This window comes from Lithobates pipiens, unplaced genomic scaffold (genome assembly GCF_037356315.1).
Source record: "Lithobates pipiens isolate NorthernLeopardFrog02 unplaced genomic scaffold, aLitPip1_a1.2 Scaffold_167, whole genome shotgun sequence".
In the NCBI taxonomy this organism is placed as follows: domain Eukaryota; kingdom Metazoa; phylum Chordata; class Amphibia; order Anura; family Ranidae; genus Lithobates; species Lithobates pipiens.
This window is the reverse complement of record NW_027507753.1, coordinates 127,928-145,236: the sequence shown is the minus strand read 5'-3', so window position 1 is coordinate 145,236 and position 17,309 is coordinate 127,928. Positions and strand designations below refer to the sequence as shown.

At 44.2% G+C, this 17,309-nt stretch overlaps 1 protein-coding gene across 4 annotated transcripts in view; it reads right to left on the bottom strand.

Annotated features, from left to right (window-relative positions):
• Nucleotides 1-2,586: 2,586 nt before the first annotated feature.
• Nucleotides 2,587-17,309, bottom strand: part of LOC143986525 (NACHT, LRR and PYD domains-containing protein 3-like) — a 137,921-nt gene continuing 123,198 nt past the window's right edge. For all 4 annotated transcript variants that reach the window (XM_077484879.1, XM_077484878.1, XM_077484881.1 and 1 more), the window contains exons 8-10: nt 11,323-11,520; nt 10,146-10,222; nt 2,587-3,575 (exon numbers count right to left, since the gene is read on the bottom strand). In XM_077484879.1, coding sequence (XP_077341005.1) covers nt 10,180-10,222; nt 11,323-11,520 — 241 coding nt within the window. In that variant the 3' untranslated portion in view covers nt 2,587-3,575; nt 10,146-10,179. The remainder of the gene's footprint in view (nt 3,576-10,145; nt 10,223-11,322; nt 11,521-17,309) is intronic.

Here is a 17,309-nt window from a genome sequence, read left to right as displayed (position 1 = left end):
ACACAACAAACCTACACAGTCTCTGTCTTGTTTGAACCGCCTGTATACTGCTGTTCTGAGTTTCTAGGGCCTCGGGGCCCCACGCCTTTCCTTTTTTTATTTGGGTACGGGGTTCCCCTTAATATCCGTACAAGACCCAAAGGGGCTGGTAATGGGTGGGGGGATACCCATGCCATTTTTCTCAATGATTTTCATCCGTATTGCCGGAACCAGATATAACATTAAAACCACAAGCAGTTTTAAATTACTTTTTTCCGTTAAATGTCATTTTGTGCAGGGACTGTTCTAAACACGTGAAACACGTGGCACTTCACAGGCATACAATAGACACCCGGCCAGGCACAATATTTAAAGGAATATTTTTTTTTCACTTTAAGCGTCATTAAAATCAGTGCTCCTAAAAAAACGTCAGTTTAAAAAAAATTGCATTCATGTCCCCTGGGGCAGGACCCGGGTCCCCAAACCTTTTTAGGACAATAACTTGCATATTAGCTTTTAAAATTAGCACTTTTGATTTTGAATGTTTGCGTCCCATAGACTTTAATGGGGTTCTAAAGTTTGTACGAATTTTCGGTCCGTTCGAAGCATCTGGTGCAAACCAAACTGGAGGTATTCAGCTCATCCCTAGTTCTGACATTGTGTACAGGTGGAAATCTCAGGAGGACCGGCAATGAGGAATAGAAAAGGGTCTTCAGCAACCACAAGATTGGAGGAGCACAACTGTCTACAGTGTCTTTACATTATGGCAGATTAGCACTGGGAACACCTAAGCTCATTTGGGGGGCAGCACATACTTTTGCCTCCAACTGAGGAGATCACACCCCACCCCACCCATTCCCTCCATGTGTAAGCCCTTGTACACTTGGTCAGAGAATCCGTCGGAATGTGTCCTATCGGACCGTGTAGTCGAATAATCCGACAGTGTGTGGTATGCATCGGACTGATTCCGTCGGAATATCCATCGGACCCAATTTTCCAACTTGTTGGAAATATTTTACGACCAACTGGTTCGATCGGACATACTCCGATCATGTGTAGAGAATTTTGATCGGACCGAGTGCCACGCATGCTCAGTTTAAATTCCTACATCAAAGCTATTGGCTACTAGCCTCAACGTAGTCCCATCGTAACGAAATTACGCCATCACGTTCTGAATGATCGCATTTTTCGACAACTTAGTCCGACTGTGTGTATGCAACAGTTTCGGACAAAATCCGACAGATTTGGTTGTCGAAATCTCCGACTATGTGTACAGGGGATTAAAGATCCCACCTCACCTAATATCGCTCCCTCAACCTGAGGAGATTCCCACCTCATCTAAAGCTGTTCCCTCAACCTGATTAGACCCCCTCATCTAATGCCATCTCCCCTACCTGAGGAGACCTCACATCACCTGAGGAGACCTCACCTCACCCAATACTGTCCCCTCCACCCGAGAAGACCCCACCTCACCCAATGCCATTCCCTTCACCTGAGGAGACCCCACCTCATCTGAAATACCACCCCCTCCACCTGAGGAGACCCCACCTCACCCAATACTGTCCTTCCTGCATGAGGAGACCTCACCTCACCCAATACCATCCTCTCCACCTGAGGAGACCCCACCTCACCAAATACTATCCCCACCACCTGAGGAGACTCCACCTCACCTAATATCATACACAAGGTGGAGGGGACCACAAGAAAAACAGAAATGGAAGGCACGCACACATAGCTCTGAGGAAGGGAGTGCACCCTCGAAACATGTTAGCTGTACCCCGTGTTCTGTGCATGTCCACGACCATTGAATTTTGGGAGTACCCACTTTTATATAAAACTTTTTTTATTAAATTATCTTTGGTAATGCACTAGGTGTGTGTGTGTCTTCCATTTCTGTTGTTCTTGTAGTTGCTTTCGGATTACGCATCTGAGGAAGGTGTATCCACCCAGTTCTGGATACCATATATACCTTTCACACCACCTCATATTTCCATAGAAGGGGAAGGTGCTTCACCAGAGACCTCAGGAGATTCCTGCTTCTCCTGCCTGTACCTACCTTCTTACTACCCATAGCAAGGTATGATTGGACTGTAATTTCTTCACCCACCACTAGTTGTCCTCAATGCTCCATCTGCAACCCCTGCATTCTGTGCATCTAACTTGGGGGTAATATATAGGAAACACTAATGTATTTCATGTCATATTTACAAACAGTATATGGAAGGAACATATTATGTGGTAAATATAGAGAGAGGGCAGGGAGAGTGCAAGGAAAGGACATAATGCAGAGAGGGGAAAGGAGAGGAAAGGGGGGGGGAATGGAGAGGAGGGGGGAAAGGGAGGAGAGAGGGGGAAAGGGAGGAGAGAGGGGGAAAGGGAGAGGTGAGAGGAAGGGGAAGGGAGAAGTGAGAGGAAGGGGAAGGGAGAAGTGAGAGGAAGGGGAAGGGAGAGGAGAGAGGGGGAAAGGGAGAGGTGAGAGGGGAAAGGGAGAGGTGAGAGGGGGAAGGGAGTGGTGAGAGGGGGAAGGGAGAGTTGAGAGGGTATCAGCTGTGGAGAACAAGATAAGAATTTGGAAAAAAAAATCACAGAATCACAGAATACAATTAATAAAATATACAAAACTTTATTGATGAGTAAAAAACCTCAATGGGGTAAATATATAGAGAATAACACCTTCCAATAACCAGGTAATAATATTGGTATCCAAATAATCAATCGGGATAATCATATCTCTTTGGGTAATGATCCATGACATGAAATCCTCCGGGAATAATACATGATCCTCATATACAATATATCAGACATGAAATGTAATCAGAACAATCGGTGGATAAATCCATTTAGATGATATAATAAAACTTGCAGCAAGTTGTCAGTGAAAGGCAAAGCGGCTGAACGGACTCTGTTCTTATACACGATAATGTCAGCAACATGGAGAAAGCAATTGCAGAGAGACACTGGGAGCCGGGAATGTCGTATATGTTAGATAGAGCCGCATCACTTTATTACACACAAGGAGAGGAGAGAGAGAGGAGTGTGGAGGACGGAGAGGAGTGTGGAGGACGGAGAGGAGTGTGGAGGACGGAGAGGAGTGTGGAGGGTGGAGCGGAGTGTAGAGAGGAGGATGAAGAGGAGTATGGAGGATGGAGAGGAGTGTGGAGGACGGAGAGGAGTGTGGAGGACGGAGAGGAGTATGGAGAGGAGGATGGAGAGGAGTATGGAGGATGGAGAGGAGTAGGACAGCAGTAAGAGGAAGATGTGGTCTCTTTCTCTGTATTAGTGATTGCTCCAGTCAGCTTTTATTAATGAGAAACTTTAGAAAATGTCTTTTTCCCACCATGAACGAGTCCTAATAACGAGTCGGATCCTCATCACCATCATAGTAGTATTGATAATATTGGAAAGTGTGGAATCCTACAGAGGGGAGAAGAGGGAATTCACAATGGGAGGCGACCATTATATCCATGAAGAGTAGAAGACTTTCCTTTAGAGGGTTGCAGAGAAGTCCGAGGTGTCGGTGAGGAGATCCTCTATACATGGAAGAGGTCCAGCAGACCCAACACCGAGACACAATCACCAGACAAATCTCTGGCCATCTACAAGAGATAATTGTACAATTACACAGAGATATCACATTGTATACATTCCATGAAATGTGTCATCAATACATATATATGTGAATGTGATGTGAATATCATTCCATGTTACACAGGGACTCGTCATATCAGTAATTTGGCTACTTTCCATCCACAGAAGAATTGGGATCATGTGACCTGAGGAAGATCTGCAGATCCCAATATCAGCAGCAGAGCCGACTGAGGAGACGATTGTATTCAGAATATTGAAGGTCGGCCCCATTCCCATCCCTGGAACAGCCAGGACGGGTTTTATTATTTTCTGTTAGGAAGTGATCCAGATTTATAGAGAGGAGAAGCCGGAATCCAGGAACTGGACTGATCAGCACTAGAGATGGGCCAACAGTTCTATCCGAGCAAAAGTTCCCCCCGAACATCACCTGCTCGTCCGTTCACCAAACACCCAAATTTGCGGTTAGCTCAGCGGGATATTCGCCCGCTGAGCACCCCACAATGCACTGTGAGCTTCGCAGTGCATTCTAGAGGACCTAATTGGATGAAGCCAGCGGTCAGGTGCAAGGCTTCACCAATTACCTGGACAAGACTGCTAAACAGTAAGTGATGCCAGTCTGCCTGTCTGATTATGATTTACACCTGCATTTACACACAGCATGATGAGAGCGCTCAGGTAGTTCAGCATCACTCTTCAGTCTGTAAGAGACCACTGACCAGACCAAAGCACGCTCTCACCATGCCATGTGTAAGACATTGTGTGAGAGAGGGGCAGTTCTTGGGCCCAAAAGGTGTCTTGAATTTAAAGCAGTGGCGGTGCTTCCATAAAGGAATTTGCCTTGCTAACACTGACCCACCTCTCAGCCAATCAGGTGCACCGGGTGTGTGTTACCTGTCACCTGATTGGCTAAAACAACAGGTGCTGTGATTGGACGCCTAACAGGGCAGACGGTGGGCGGGGGCACAGTGGCAGCATTTCATGCGCACAGTGGCAGCATTTCATGGGCACAGTGGCAGCATTTGGGGTACAGTAGCAGTGTTTTATGAGCACATTGAGGCTGCAATTGATGGGGGTCTTTCCAGAATTATTTAGTTTGTTTGTGCCCCCCAAAAATATTGTGCCATCACTGATTTAACCCCTTCCCGCCGAGTGTACGCAGATATGCGGCCTTGGCTTTTGGGGGTTATACCAGGATGATGCCCGCAGCCGCAGGCATCATCCCAGTACAGTTTTTTAGAGCGGGCGATCAGTTTTCCAGGGATAACAACTGATGCAGCTAAATGCAGCTCGATTGTTATCCCCCCTCCCGCACCTCCCGACACTCTGACTGGTCCTCCCGTCCCCCCGGGAGACCTGATCCTCCATCCGCCACTTACGGCGGCTAGAGAGAGATGGGCACAAAGCCGTAAATGGCTTAGTTCCAGTCTCCTGAATGTAAACACGGAAGCGACGTCACTTCCTGTTTACTTGGCTGCCAATGGAGCCGTATTTGAAAAAATATACAGTATACAGAATCACAGTTTTTGGTGATCTGAACACTTTGAAGTGCAAAGGAGGTATTGGGGGTTCTTTTAGACCCCCCGATCCCTCCATAAAGAGTAACTGTCACCACCTATTATTGCCACAAGGAATGTTTACATAAACACAATTGAATAATATAAAAAGAAACAAAATAAATAAGAAAAACATTTTTAAAGCGCCCCCATCGCCGCAAGCTCGTGCAGCAAAGAAAATGCATATGGCAGTTGCGCCCGCATATGTAAACTGTGTTCAAATCACACATGTGAGGTATCACCGTGATTGTCCGAACGAGAGCGATAATTCTAGCACTAGACCTCCTCTGTAACTCTAACCTGGTAACCGTAAAAAAAGAATGAAAGCTTCGCCTATGGAGATTTTTAGGTACCGTAGTTTGTCGCCATTCCACGAGTGTGTGCAATTATAAATTGCGACATGTTTGGTATCTATTTACTCAGCGTAACATCATCTTTCACATTATACAAAAAAATAGGGCTAACTTTATGGTTTCATTTTTTTTAAATTCATGAAAGTGTCCCTTTTCCCAAAAAGTTGTGTTTAAAACACCGCTGCCCAAATACCGTGTGACATAAAATATTGCAACAATCGCCATTTTATTCTCTAGATTCTCTGCTAATATATATATATATATATATATATATATATATATATAATTTTTGGGGGTTCTAAGTAAATTTCTAGCAACAAATATGGATTTTAACTTGCAAACACCAAATGTCAGAAATAGGCTTAGTCATGAAAGGGTTAAAGTGTATATATGATTTTCTTTTCTTTTGTGTTTGTAATTGTGGTATATTTAGTACTGGCTGGTGAGAAGTGCAGTGTTAACAAAAAAAAAAAAAAAAAATTATATATATATATATATATATATATATATATATATATATATATATATATATATATATATATATATATATATATTTATTATGACTTGAAATGCAGGACACCTTTTGGATTATATTATATATAATTGGGGGGAATATATTTTTAATGTGCCCTAAAATGAACTGTTATCTCTTTCCTGGGTTCACACTAGATGTGGTGCAAATTCACAGCAAATTTGCTGCGGTTTCAGCACTGCATCCAAATCGCAACCCGTCCATGTGAACCAATTGCAGAGTGTATGTTAAGGTAACGACCCCCCCGCTCCCCGCAATCAATTTGCAAAATGCAGCACAGTTTGCCGAATCGGATCGCATGGGTATGATCCCCTATGTAATCTGATTCTGGTGTGGACAATAAAGGGTCCTGCACCAGTTTGGTGTGACAAATACAAATCCATGGCTCAAATCGCATCCCAGAGACACCACATGTAATTCACACAGGAATGTGATGCGATTGCTCTGCGTATTACACGTGGTGTCTCATGCTGAGGCATTAAAGCCAGCTGCAGCATTCCCCTTGGCAGAGGTGAGATCAGGTGTGTTTGGATCCTAGTCTGAACTATCCTGAGCTTTCCCACAGCCGCACATATTTTATATATATATATATATATATATATATATATATATATATATATATATATATATATATATATATATATATAATACTCCTCTTGTATATGTGCAACTGTAGACCATGAAATGACTCGGCTGCTTCTGATTGGCAGCACACTGTGACGGGGGGGGGGGGGCGAGGGGGATTAAATAACAAATGTCATGCTTCCCTGATCTGTATAAAAAGAAAATGGGCTGCTCAGCCTAAAATGCCCAGGCCTATTTTTTGTCCCAGTCCGGGCCTGAGTGTGAGTATAGTGTCATGTCTGTGTAGAGTGTGAGTATAGTGTAGTGTGTGTGTGTGTAGAGTGTTAGTATACTGTTAGTATGGTGTATGAGTATAGTGTAGTGTCAGTGTGGAGTGTGAGTATAGTGTAGTGTCTGTGTAGAGTGTGAGTATAGTGTAGTGTGTGTGTGTGTGTAGAGTGTTAGTATACTGTTAGTATGGTGTATGAGTATAGTGTAGTGTCAGTGTGGAGTGTGAGTATAGTGTAGTGTGTGTGTAGAGTGTTAGTATACTGTTAGTATGGTGTGTGAGTATAGTGTAGTGTCTGTGTAGAGTGGGAGTATAGGGTCAGTGTACAGTGTGAGTGTAGAGTGTGAGTGTATTGCTAGTATAGTGTGTGAGTATTTTGTGTCAGTATAGTGTAGTGTGATTGTAGAGTGTTAGTATACTGTTAGTATAGTGTGTGAGTGTAGTGTAGTGTTAGTGTATTATTAGTAGAGTGTGAGTATTTTGTGTCAGTATAGTGTAGTGTGAGTGTAGTGTGAGTGTAGAGTGTTAGTATACTGTTAGTATAGTATGTGAGTATAGTGTAGTGGGTGTGTGTAGAATATTAGTATACTGTTAGTAGAGTGTAGTGTGTATGTGTGTGTGTGTGTAGAATATTAGTATACTGTTAGTATAGTGTGTGAGTATAGTGTAGTGTGTGTGTAGAATATTAGTATACTGTTAGTAGAGTGTAGTGTGTGTGTGTGTAGAGTGTTAGTATAATGTAGTGTGTGTAGAATATCAGTATACTGTTAGTATAGTGTGTGAGTATAGTGTAGTGTCAGTGTAGAGTGTTAGTGTATTATTAGTATAGTGTGTGAGTATTTTGTGTCAGTATAGTGTAGTGTGATTGTAGAGTGTTAGTATGCTGTTAGTATAGTGTGTGAGTGTAGTGTAGTGTTAGTGTATTATTAGTAGAGTGTGTGAGTATTTTGTGTAAGTATAGTGTAGTGTGAGTGTAGAGTGTTAGTTTACTGTTAGTATAGTGTGTGAGTATAGTGTAGTGTGTGTGTGTGTGTGTAGAATATTAGTATACTGTTAGTAGAGTGTAGTGTGTGTGTGTGTAGAGTGTTAGTAGTGTGTGAGTGTAGTGTGTGTGTAGAAAATTAGTATACTGTTAGTATAGTGTAGTGTGTGTGTAGAATATTCGTATACTGTTAGTAAAGTGTAGTGTGTGTGTGTGTGTGTGTGTGTGTGTAGAGTGTTAGTATAGTGTAGTGTCAATGTAGAGTGTTAGTGTATTATTAGTATAGTGTGTGAGTAGTTTGTGTCAGTATAGTGTAGTGTGAGTGTAGAGTGTTAGTATAGTGTGTGAGTACAATGTAGTGTGTGTGTGTAGAATATTAGTATACTGTTAGTATAGTGTGTGGGTGTAGTGTGTGAGTATAGTGTAGTGTAAGTGTAGAATATTAGTATACTGTTAGTATAGTGTGTGAGTATAGTGTAGTGTGTGTAGAATATTAGTATACTGTTAGTGTAGTGTGTGTGTGTAGAATATTAGTATACTGTTAGTATAGTGTGAGTATAGCGTAGTGCCAGTGTAGTGTCTGAGTATAGTGTAGTGTGTGTGGAATATTAGTATACTGTTAGTGTAGTGTGTGTATGTGTGTAGAATATGAGTATACTGTTAGTATAGTGTCGTGTGTGTGTGTGTGTGTGTGTATAATATTAGTATACTGTTAGTATAGTGTGTGAGAATAGTGTAGTGTGTGTGTAGAATATTAGTATACTGTTAGTATACTGTGTGAGTATAGTGTAGAATATTAGTATACTGTTAGTATACTGTGTGAGTATAGTGTAGTGTGTGTGTGTGTATAATATTAGTATACTGTTAGTATACTGTGTGAGTATAGTGTAGTGTGTGTGTGTGTGTGTGTGTGTGTGTGTGTGTGTGTGTAGAGTGTTAGTATACTGTCAGTGTAGTGTGTGTGTAGAGTGTTAGTATACTATTAGTATAGTGTGTGAGTATAGTGTAGAGTGTTAGTATACTATTAGTTTAGTGTGTGAGTATAGTGTAGTGTGTGTGTAGAGTGTTAGTATACTATTAGTATAGTGTGTGAGTATAGTGTAGTGTGTGTGTAGAGTGTTAGTATACTATTAGTATAGTGTGTGAGTATAGTGTAGTGTGTGTGTAGAGTGTTAGTATACTATTAGTATAGTGTGTGAGTGTAGTGTGTTGGTGTAGTGACACGCTGTATATCCTTTTTCTTGATTGCTGGGTGTTTGTTTGTTTTTTTCTGTCCCCTTTTTTTAAATTGTCAGCTGCAGTTTTTCTCTGAATGTGACATCGGTGTTCCCCTTTTTTATTTAGAATTTTTTCTTACATTTCTGTGAGCGTCAATCCTCAATTTAACCTCTTGTCACCTGCCCTCCATCAGATGGCGGCGGGGCGGTGCAGCTCTTGTTCTGGGGTGACGTCATATGGTGGCGTCCCACAACGGCCGCTCTCTGGCGCGCAGCAATTACCACGGCAACGTGTCACTGACAGAGAGTGAGGAGAGGAGAGCCGATCAGCGGGACATCGAGGAATGTAATCAGGGCACTGATTATAATAAAGAAAAAAGTGTCAACCATTGCCCACCAATGTCAGCTATCAGTGCCCACCAGGCAGCAGCAATCAGTGCCCATAACTGCCCACAAGTGCCACCAATCAGTGCCCATTAGCCATGCTAGTCAGTGCTGGCAATCAGTGCCACCTATCAGTGCTGCCCATGAATGCCCATCACTGCTGTCGATCAATGCCCATCAATGTCCCCCATCAGTGCTGCCCACCCATGCCACCCGTCTGTGCCCACCAGTGCTGCCTATTAGTGCCCATCAGTGCCACATATAAGTGCCCATCAGTGCTGCTTATCAGTGCTCATCTCAGCTCTGAAAGTGCGGGGGCTGCTGTCACTCATAGAGAGGAGGCGGGGCAGAGGCATGGCTCCAATCAGATGACAATGGAGGCGGAGCTGTAGCGGTGATGTGATGGGCGGTGCAGCCAGTGTGTCACCGCAGGCTTGTAGTACAATAGATGGGAGCGCGCATGTGCGGGTGCCCCTATAAGATCAGTGGTGTGAAGGGGGCACCGGTCACACAACAACACAGGAAGTGGGCAATACTGAGCAGAAATGACGCCATTTAGAAGAGGAAAAGAAGAGAAAGATTACTATTACTGGAATTCTATATTTAAGGATCAGAAAGAGAAAATAAAAGCTGAGAGTTGATGTGACTTTACTCTGATATCATCCATTCCGGACATTCTCTTCATATCCGGATCCGTGTATTACCTGAGAAGGGGAGGGGCTCCCACACACCATCTTCTTATCTTCTTCTCTTTATAGATACTTCCCAGCCTCCTCCATCCCTTCATAGAATAATAAAATGAGAGTGTTAGAGGAGGAAATGTTGCTGTGATGATGGAAGGGGGAGGGGCTCATACTGAGCTCTGTAAGAAATGATGGAAAAGTGAGGGGCCCTCACCATGGCAGGGGCCACACACTCATCTCCATCCAACCATTGGGATAGCAGACTGTGTGCTGGGTGTGTTGGGCTGTCATGTGTACAGGCTGAGAACACACATCTGATTGGCTCAGTTATACTGACACATTGGATGGACCTCGGGGGATGGGGGGTATTTTTCTGTAAAGGTAAAACCTTGTGGAAGATTGTAGGACCTGACTAAGATTATTATTGGTGGATCTGATTCTCCCATCCCCCATCTGTAATGATAAAACTTGGGATGAGGAATAAATTCTCCATCTGGGAAATCTGTGACTGGCACAGGAAATCTCAATCATCTCTCTCATTATCTGTATAACTACAGAGACCTCCAATGGGCTCTACAGAAATTGTATAGAATGTTTGAAACCCGTCCTTCCATCTTCATTACAGAGCAGCCCGGGTGTCAGAAGACCTCCCAACAATGTCCCACCCCATCATCTCATCTCCATCATCATCTCATCTCCATCATCATCTCATCTCCATCATCTCATCTCCATCATCTCATCTCCATCACCTCACCCCCATCATCTCACCCCCATCATCTCATCTCCATCATCTCACCTCCATCATCTCACCCCCATCATCTCACCCCCATCATCTCACCCCCATCATCTCACCCCCATCATCTCATCTCCATCACCTCATCCCCATCACCTCATCCCCATCATCTCATCCCCATCATCTCACCCCCATCATCTCATCCCCATCATCTCACCCCCATCATCTCACCCCCATCATCTCACCCCCATCATCTCACCCCCATCACCTCATCTCCATCATCTCATCTCCATCACCTCATCTCCATCATCTCATCCCCATCATCTCACCCCCATCACCTCACCTCCATCACCTCATCTCCATCGTCTCATCTCCATCATTTCAACCCCATCATCTCACCCCCATCTCCACCCTATGTTGTCTACATTTTACTATTCACATTCTAAGACTTAGTATGTGTGTTACCTCCAATATAACAGATTTTGCAGTCTATCCACAGAGAAGCCGGCATTCCGGAGGACCTCACAACGTCGTCTCACTTCTGACTCCGACATCTTCTCATCATCACCCAATATTATCCACAGATGGGTCAGAGTTCGGTTTGTGGAGATAACAGAGCAAAGATCATCACAGCTCCATAATGTCCCATTACATTCATTGACACTGGAGGGAGAAGCAGGAAAGAGGTGAAATGTTCTTGCAGGGAGGGGCAGAAGTAGACACATCCAATGAATAATCAGTGGGCGGGGTCTTAGAGAATGAAATGTTGGGACATTTGGATGGAATATTGGTGGGACCTCCCTGTGAAATGGAGGTAAGTTGTCACCCACCTGAAAAGTCTTAGTGTGGAGTTACACTGTTGCGGGTACATTGTAGTGACGTGGTAACGCACACATTGGAGGTGTGAATGGCTCCATATAGATTCCCTTTCACACTAAACTGCGGCACATCGATGGGAACCGACCACATAGGAAATAATGGGATTTCTACTTCACATGCGTCTCTGTGCAGCAAAATCCATGAGGATCGCTAAACACACTGACAAGTGATGATAATATGTCAGCAGATCAACCAATCATTGGACAGTCGGCCCTCGGGTGGGGCCGGGTGATGTCATTTCCTGCCTGGACCTGAAACAGGAAGTGGCGCTGGTGAGCGATATTATCTACTGCCCAATTGGTTGCTGGATATGCTGACATATTATTGGTTGTCAGTCCATTTATTGTAAATAAAGAGACAATTGTTTTGAAGGACGTACTTCACTAATGGTGCCATTTTTATTTTATTTGGAGTTCTATATCCAGCCAATCAGGAGGGACCAGATCCCTATAAGGGACCCCACACTTGTGACAGCTGATCTTGTGGGAAGTCCCCCGGGCCCATTGAGCCCCCCAGAGGGGGACAAGCACATGACACCTATATTGTATATGGGGCCAATACCTGAGGGGGCATTTCATCAGCACGGAGGTGGAGGACTCTGAACACACTTCATGTTGTAGTGACACACTGGAGGGGGCGCCATCATTGAGGTAGATTGATCACAGATATATGGACTTTCCTCTTATATATCCAACTAGATACATTCATTTTACAGCACTGGAGTTGTGGCATCACCAGCCAATCACAGCACTGGGGTTGTGGTATCACCAGCTAATCACTGCACTGGGGTTGTGGTATCACCAGCCAATCACAGCAATGGTACTTTGGTATCTCTTAGGCCCCTTTCACACGGGACGGATCAGTAATGATTCACCCCGTGATGATCCGCTTGCTCAGTAGGGATCGCTCCGCTGAGCAGGCGGTGGACAGGGCGGTCACTCTGTGCAGGGACCGCCCTGTCAGCTCTCCACTCTCCTCTATGGGGATTGGATGAGGACGGACCGTCTGTCTGTGTTCATCAGATCCGCTCTGCAGATGGATAGAAAAATAGGATTTTCCTCCGTCTGCAGAATCGGACAATTGCGGAGGCGGACAATAGCGGGTGTCTGCGGATGAACATCCCCCATAGGGATGCATGTATGTCCGTATCTCACCCACAAACGGATGGATGAAATACGGACATACGGCCCACATGTGTGAAGGGCCCTTAGGGTGAAGGACATTACAAGGTGTCATGCTCTGATTCTGGTGATATTTGGACACAGATCTCTATACATTCCATGTTGTTGGTAACATACAAATGTTTTCACCCCTCAGATCTTCTCTATAGGTGAATGATGTGTACGGGGCGGATCTGCTTTGCTGGGAGGGTGTCAATAGACGTCCTCCCTTTACAAGCTGGCCACACCCCCCGCAGGGAGCGCGCGGCATGCGCTGTGATCACCCAAATCAATGAGACTTGGGTGATCACAGATTGGAGTAAGGGGTCGATCCCGGCCCCTTACCATGTGATCAGCTGTCAGCCAATCGCAGCTGATCATGTGATGTAAATAGAGGACCGGTAATCCTTTATTTTCTTCTCACGCAGCATAAGGGAAAAAAACGATCCCCGACTTCTGTTGAAGGGACATCATTCCGAGCAGAGAGAGGCAAAGCCTAGCAGTGCTGATCAGTGGCCATCACTAGCACCAATCAGTGTCCACCAGTGACGCAATATCAGTGCCAATCAGTATAGCCTCATCAGGCAATTTGATGGGGCAGATTTGATGGTGGAACATGTTATGGGGAAAATAGGAAGGGGCAATTTTGATAGTGGCAGTATCATGGGGGCAAATGATGGGGTCATTTTGATGGGGCAATAGGATGGGACAATTTTGATGGTGGCAGTATGATTGGGCAGTTTTTGTGGGGCAATTTTGATGGTGGCAGTATATTGGGGCAATTGTTATTGAGTCAATTTCATGGGGAAATGTGATGGGGCAATTTTGATGGGGGGAATTTGATTTGGCAGTATAATGGGGCAATTTTGATGGGGGCAAAAGGATGGGGAAATGTGATGGGGCAATTTTGATGGGGGAGATTTGATTGTGGCAATATGATGGGGCAATTTTATGGGCTAATTTTAAGGGGGCAATAGGATGAGGCAGTTTTGATTGTGGCAATTTTGACGGTGGAAGTATAATGGGGCAATTTTGATGGCGGCAGTATGATGGGGCAATTTTGATGGTGGCAGTATAATGGGGCAGTTTCGAGGGTGGCAATAGGAGGAGGCAGTTTTGATGGTGGCAATATGATGGGACAATTTGATGGAGCAATAGGATGAGGCAGTTTTGATGGGGGCAATTTTGGTGGTGGCAGTATGATGGGGCAATTTTGATGGGGGCAATGGGGGGCAATTTGATGGGATAGTTTTGATGGGGGTAGTATAATGGGGCAATTGTGATGGGGTAGTATAATGGGGCAATAAGATGGGGCAATTTTGGTGGGGGCAGTTTTGATTGGGCAATAGGATGGGTCAATTTTGATGGTGGCAGTATGATTGGACAGTTTTGATGGGGGCTATATAAGGCAATTTTGATGGTGGCAAAATGATGGGGTAGTTTTGATGGGGCAATATGATGGTGGTGGTATAATGGGGCAATTTTGTTGTGGCAATTTCATGGGGAAATTTGCTGGGGCAATTTTGATGGGGGCAGTATTATGGGGCAATTGTGATTGGGGCAACAGTATGGGGCAGTTTTTATGGATGGTGGCAGTATGATGGGGGCAATTTTGAAGGTGGCAGTATAATGAGGAAATTTTGATGGGGAAGTTTTGATGGGGCAATTTTTATTGTGGCAATTTTGATGGTGGCAGTATGATGGGGCAAATTTGATGGGGCAATAGAATGGGGCAGTTTTGATTGTGGCTGTATGATGGGGGCAATATTATGGGGCAATTTTGATGGTGGCAGTATGATGGGGCCGTTTTGATGGGGGTCATTTTGATGGGGCAATAGGATGAGGAAATTTTGATGGGGCAATATGTTGGGGCAATTTTGATTGAGGCAGTATGATGGGATACATTTGATGGGGCAATTTTGATGGTGGCAGTATGATGGGGCAATTTTGATGGTGACAGTATGATGAGGCAGGTTTGATGGGGCAGTTTTGATGGTGGCATAATAATGGGGGGATTTTGATGGGACAATTTTGACGGTAGCAGCATTATGGGGCAATTTTAAAGGGGCAATATGATGGGGCAGTTTTCATGGGGTAATATGGTGAGGCAATTTGGATGGGGGCAATATGATGGAGCAATTTTGATGAGGAAATTTTGATGGTGGCAGTATAATTGGGCAATTTTAATAGGGGCATTTTTGGTGGGGGCAATACAATGGGGCATTTTTGATGGGGGTAATATGATGGGGCAATTTTGATGGTGCCATAGGCCGGGGCAGTTATGGGGCAATTTTGGTGGTGGCAGTATCATGGGGCAGCATCTGGAAAAGGTAATTACTTTTTAAACAATGCTAAATGTAAACGATGTCCCTCTTTCTGTGTAGATGTTATACACACACACACATTTGCACATAAACAAGGGATATTATTTACAATTATCATCTTTTATAAAGTAATTTCCTTTTGCAGGAGATTTTTGTATTTCTAGATTTATAATCTTTGTAAATGTAGATAAACTTCCTGCTTCCTGGAGGGGGAGGGGAGGTTTCCATAGCTAAGGGGCGGGAACTTCCTCTGACATTGCTGTTGCTATGGAAACCCGACCTACAACCTATTACACGGCTCGTGCTGCTCTGAGCATGTGTGAGATCTGGAGGTGCATGCTGGGTAACCATGGAATACAGGAAGACATACAGTCTGGCTTCAGATGCCCACACATGAGATGGCGTCGGCCTGCTGGGACTTACAGAAGTAAGAAATCAATGCTGCAAAAATAGAAAGCGGCCCTTGGATTACAGCGTAACCTTTACTAGAATACATGAATCATGAGGATTATAGGGGGAGATTTATCTACAAAGTCACATTTCTCCAGAGCACCACTTTATATATACAAGTGCCATAAAAGCCCCCCTTAGGGGTATTTATTTTGCTTCTAACAAGTTTTTGGATGTGGCACTACTGAGAGGAAATCCTCACCGACTCCATTTCTACAATTACCGGGATAAAGTTGTTAGTTTTCTGTATAAAGTGTATTAATAGCAATTCATTATTGTGCAGCACATTGTTCCAGCACTGAGGTTGTGGTAGTAGCAGACATATATTCTATGTAGTATTTGCTTTGTATTATCATTTTTGTTGTGTAATTATTATTTGGAAGTATCAGGATCAGGTGGTTAGGTGGGTTGTTACATAGTTACACATCCGTATAGTAACACTGGGGTTGTGGTAACACTTACCTCTGTCTGCAGGTAGGTTGTCTGTCTGTGTAATATAGAGCAGAGCTACACTAGTTTGTTATTTAGTGTATAAAATATGTAGAAAGATAAAGAATGAGAGAAAATACAACAAAGACAAAAGGACAGACACAGTCTGGCTGTGAGAATAAAACAGAAATAAACTTTTTCTGAGGATTATCCTGTGACAGGAACATGTCAGGAACATCCGCTATTCACCGGTTAGACCGGCACCATGGGAATCACCCCGTCCATATCTCAGGATCCTCAATTTATGGATGTGGGTGGAGTTTAGCCATCAGCCAATCAACCCTGGGGGGTGTTCCCTGCCCAGCCCACAAGCCGGTCCTGTGTTCTGAAGGAACCAGAGCTAAATGGACCATGAATGGTTCTGATGGATGAGGATTGGATTTCCAACACCGGCATGTCAGTCTGATCCCAACAAGACCAATCAGAGCTTGTCTGGTGTGATCAGACCCCATAGAACCATTCTGGGGGTTCTCCTGGATTCTATCCTCACTACACATACAATGTTATATGTACATGTACCCCAACATGTCTACAATCAGGGGCAATTATTTCCATCTCTCTGCAACTAATATTTTATTCTGTATGAGAGATAAAATAGATTCCTCTGATCTCTGATATAAATCAATGTCTGGCAGACAGTTCGGGGTCTTCTCCCTGTATCGGCCTCGTCCCCTGCTGGGCTTGTAGATGAAATGACTAGGACTTCTCTTTGAGGCTCAGTGAGGTGACAATTTTATATCTACAAGGATGGGGGGATTTTATTGGCATCTAGGGGTCTCTTCTGGTCTAGAGACTCGCTCTGTCCTTCCAGATTCTAATTGAGGACCATCTGTCTATGATTGGTCACTGAATGAAGAGAATATGGAGTCCTGTGCGTCTTCTGCTCTGTTTCAGGTCCGAATTCAGCCCAAAATTCAGACAGAAATCGGACCTGAAATGGTGAATGGAGATGCACCGGACCCCCTGCTGTGACCTGCTGTGACCTCCAGTGTAACCCCAGCCAAAGTCTGATCTCTGATAGTCAGTGGAGGGGGGAGGGGATGGAAGCCAATAACAGTGAGTGACCTGAAGGACTATGATGGGACCTCCCAGTGTAACCGGCCAATCAGAGGTCTGTCTTTGTATAACTTTCATCTAGGTGATATGTCTG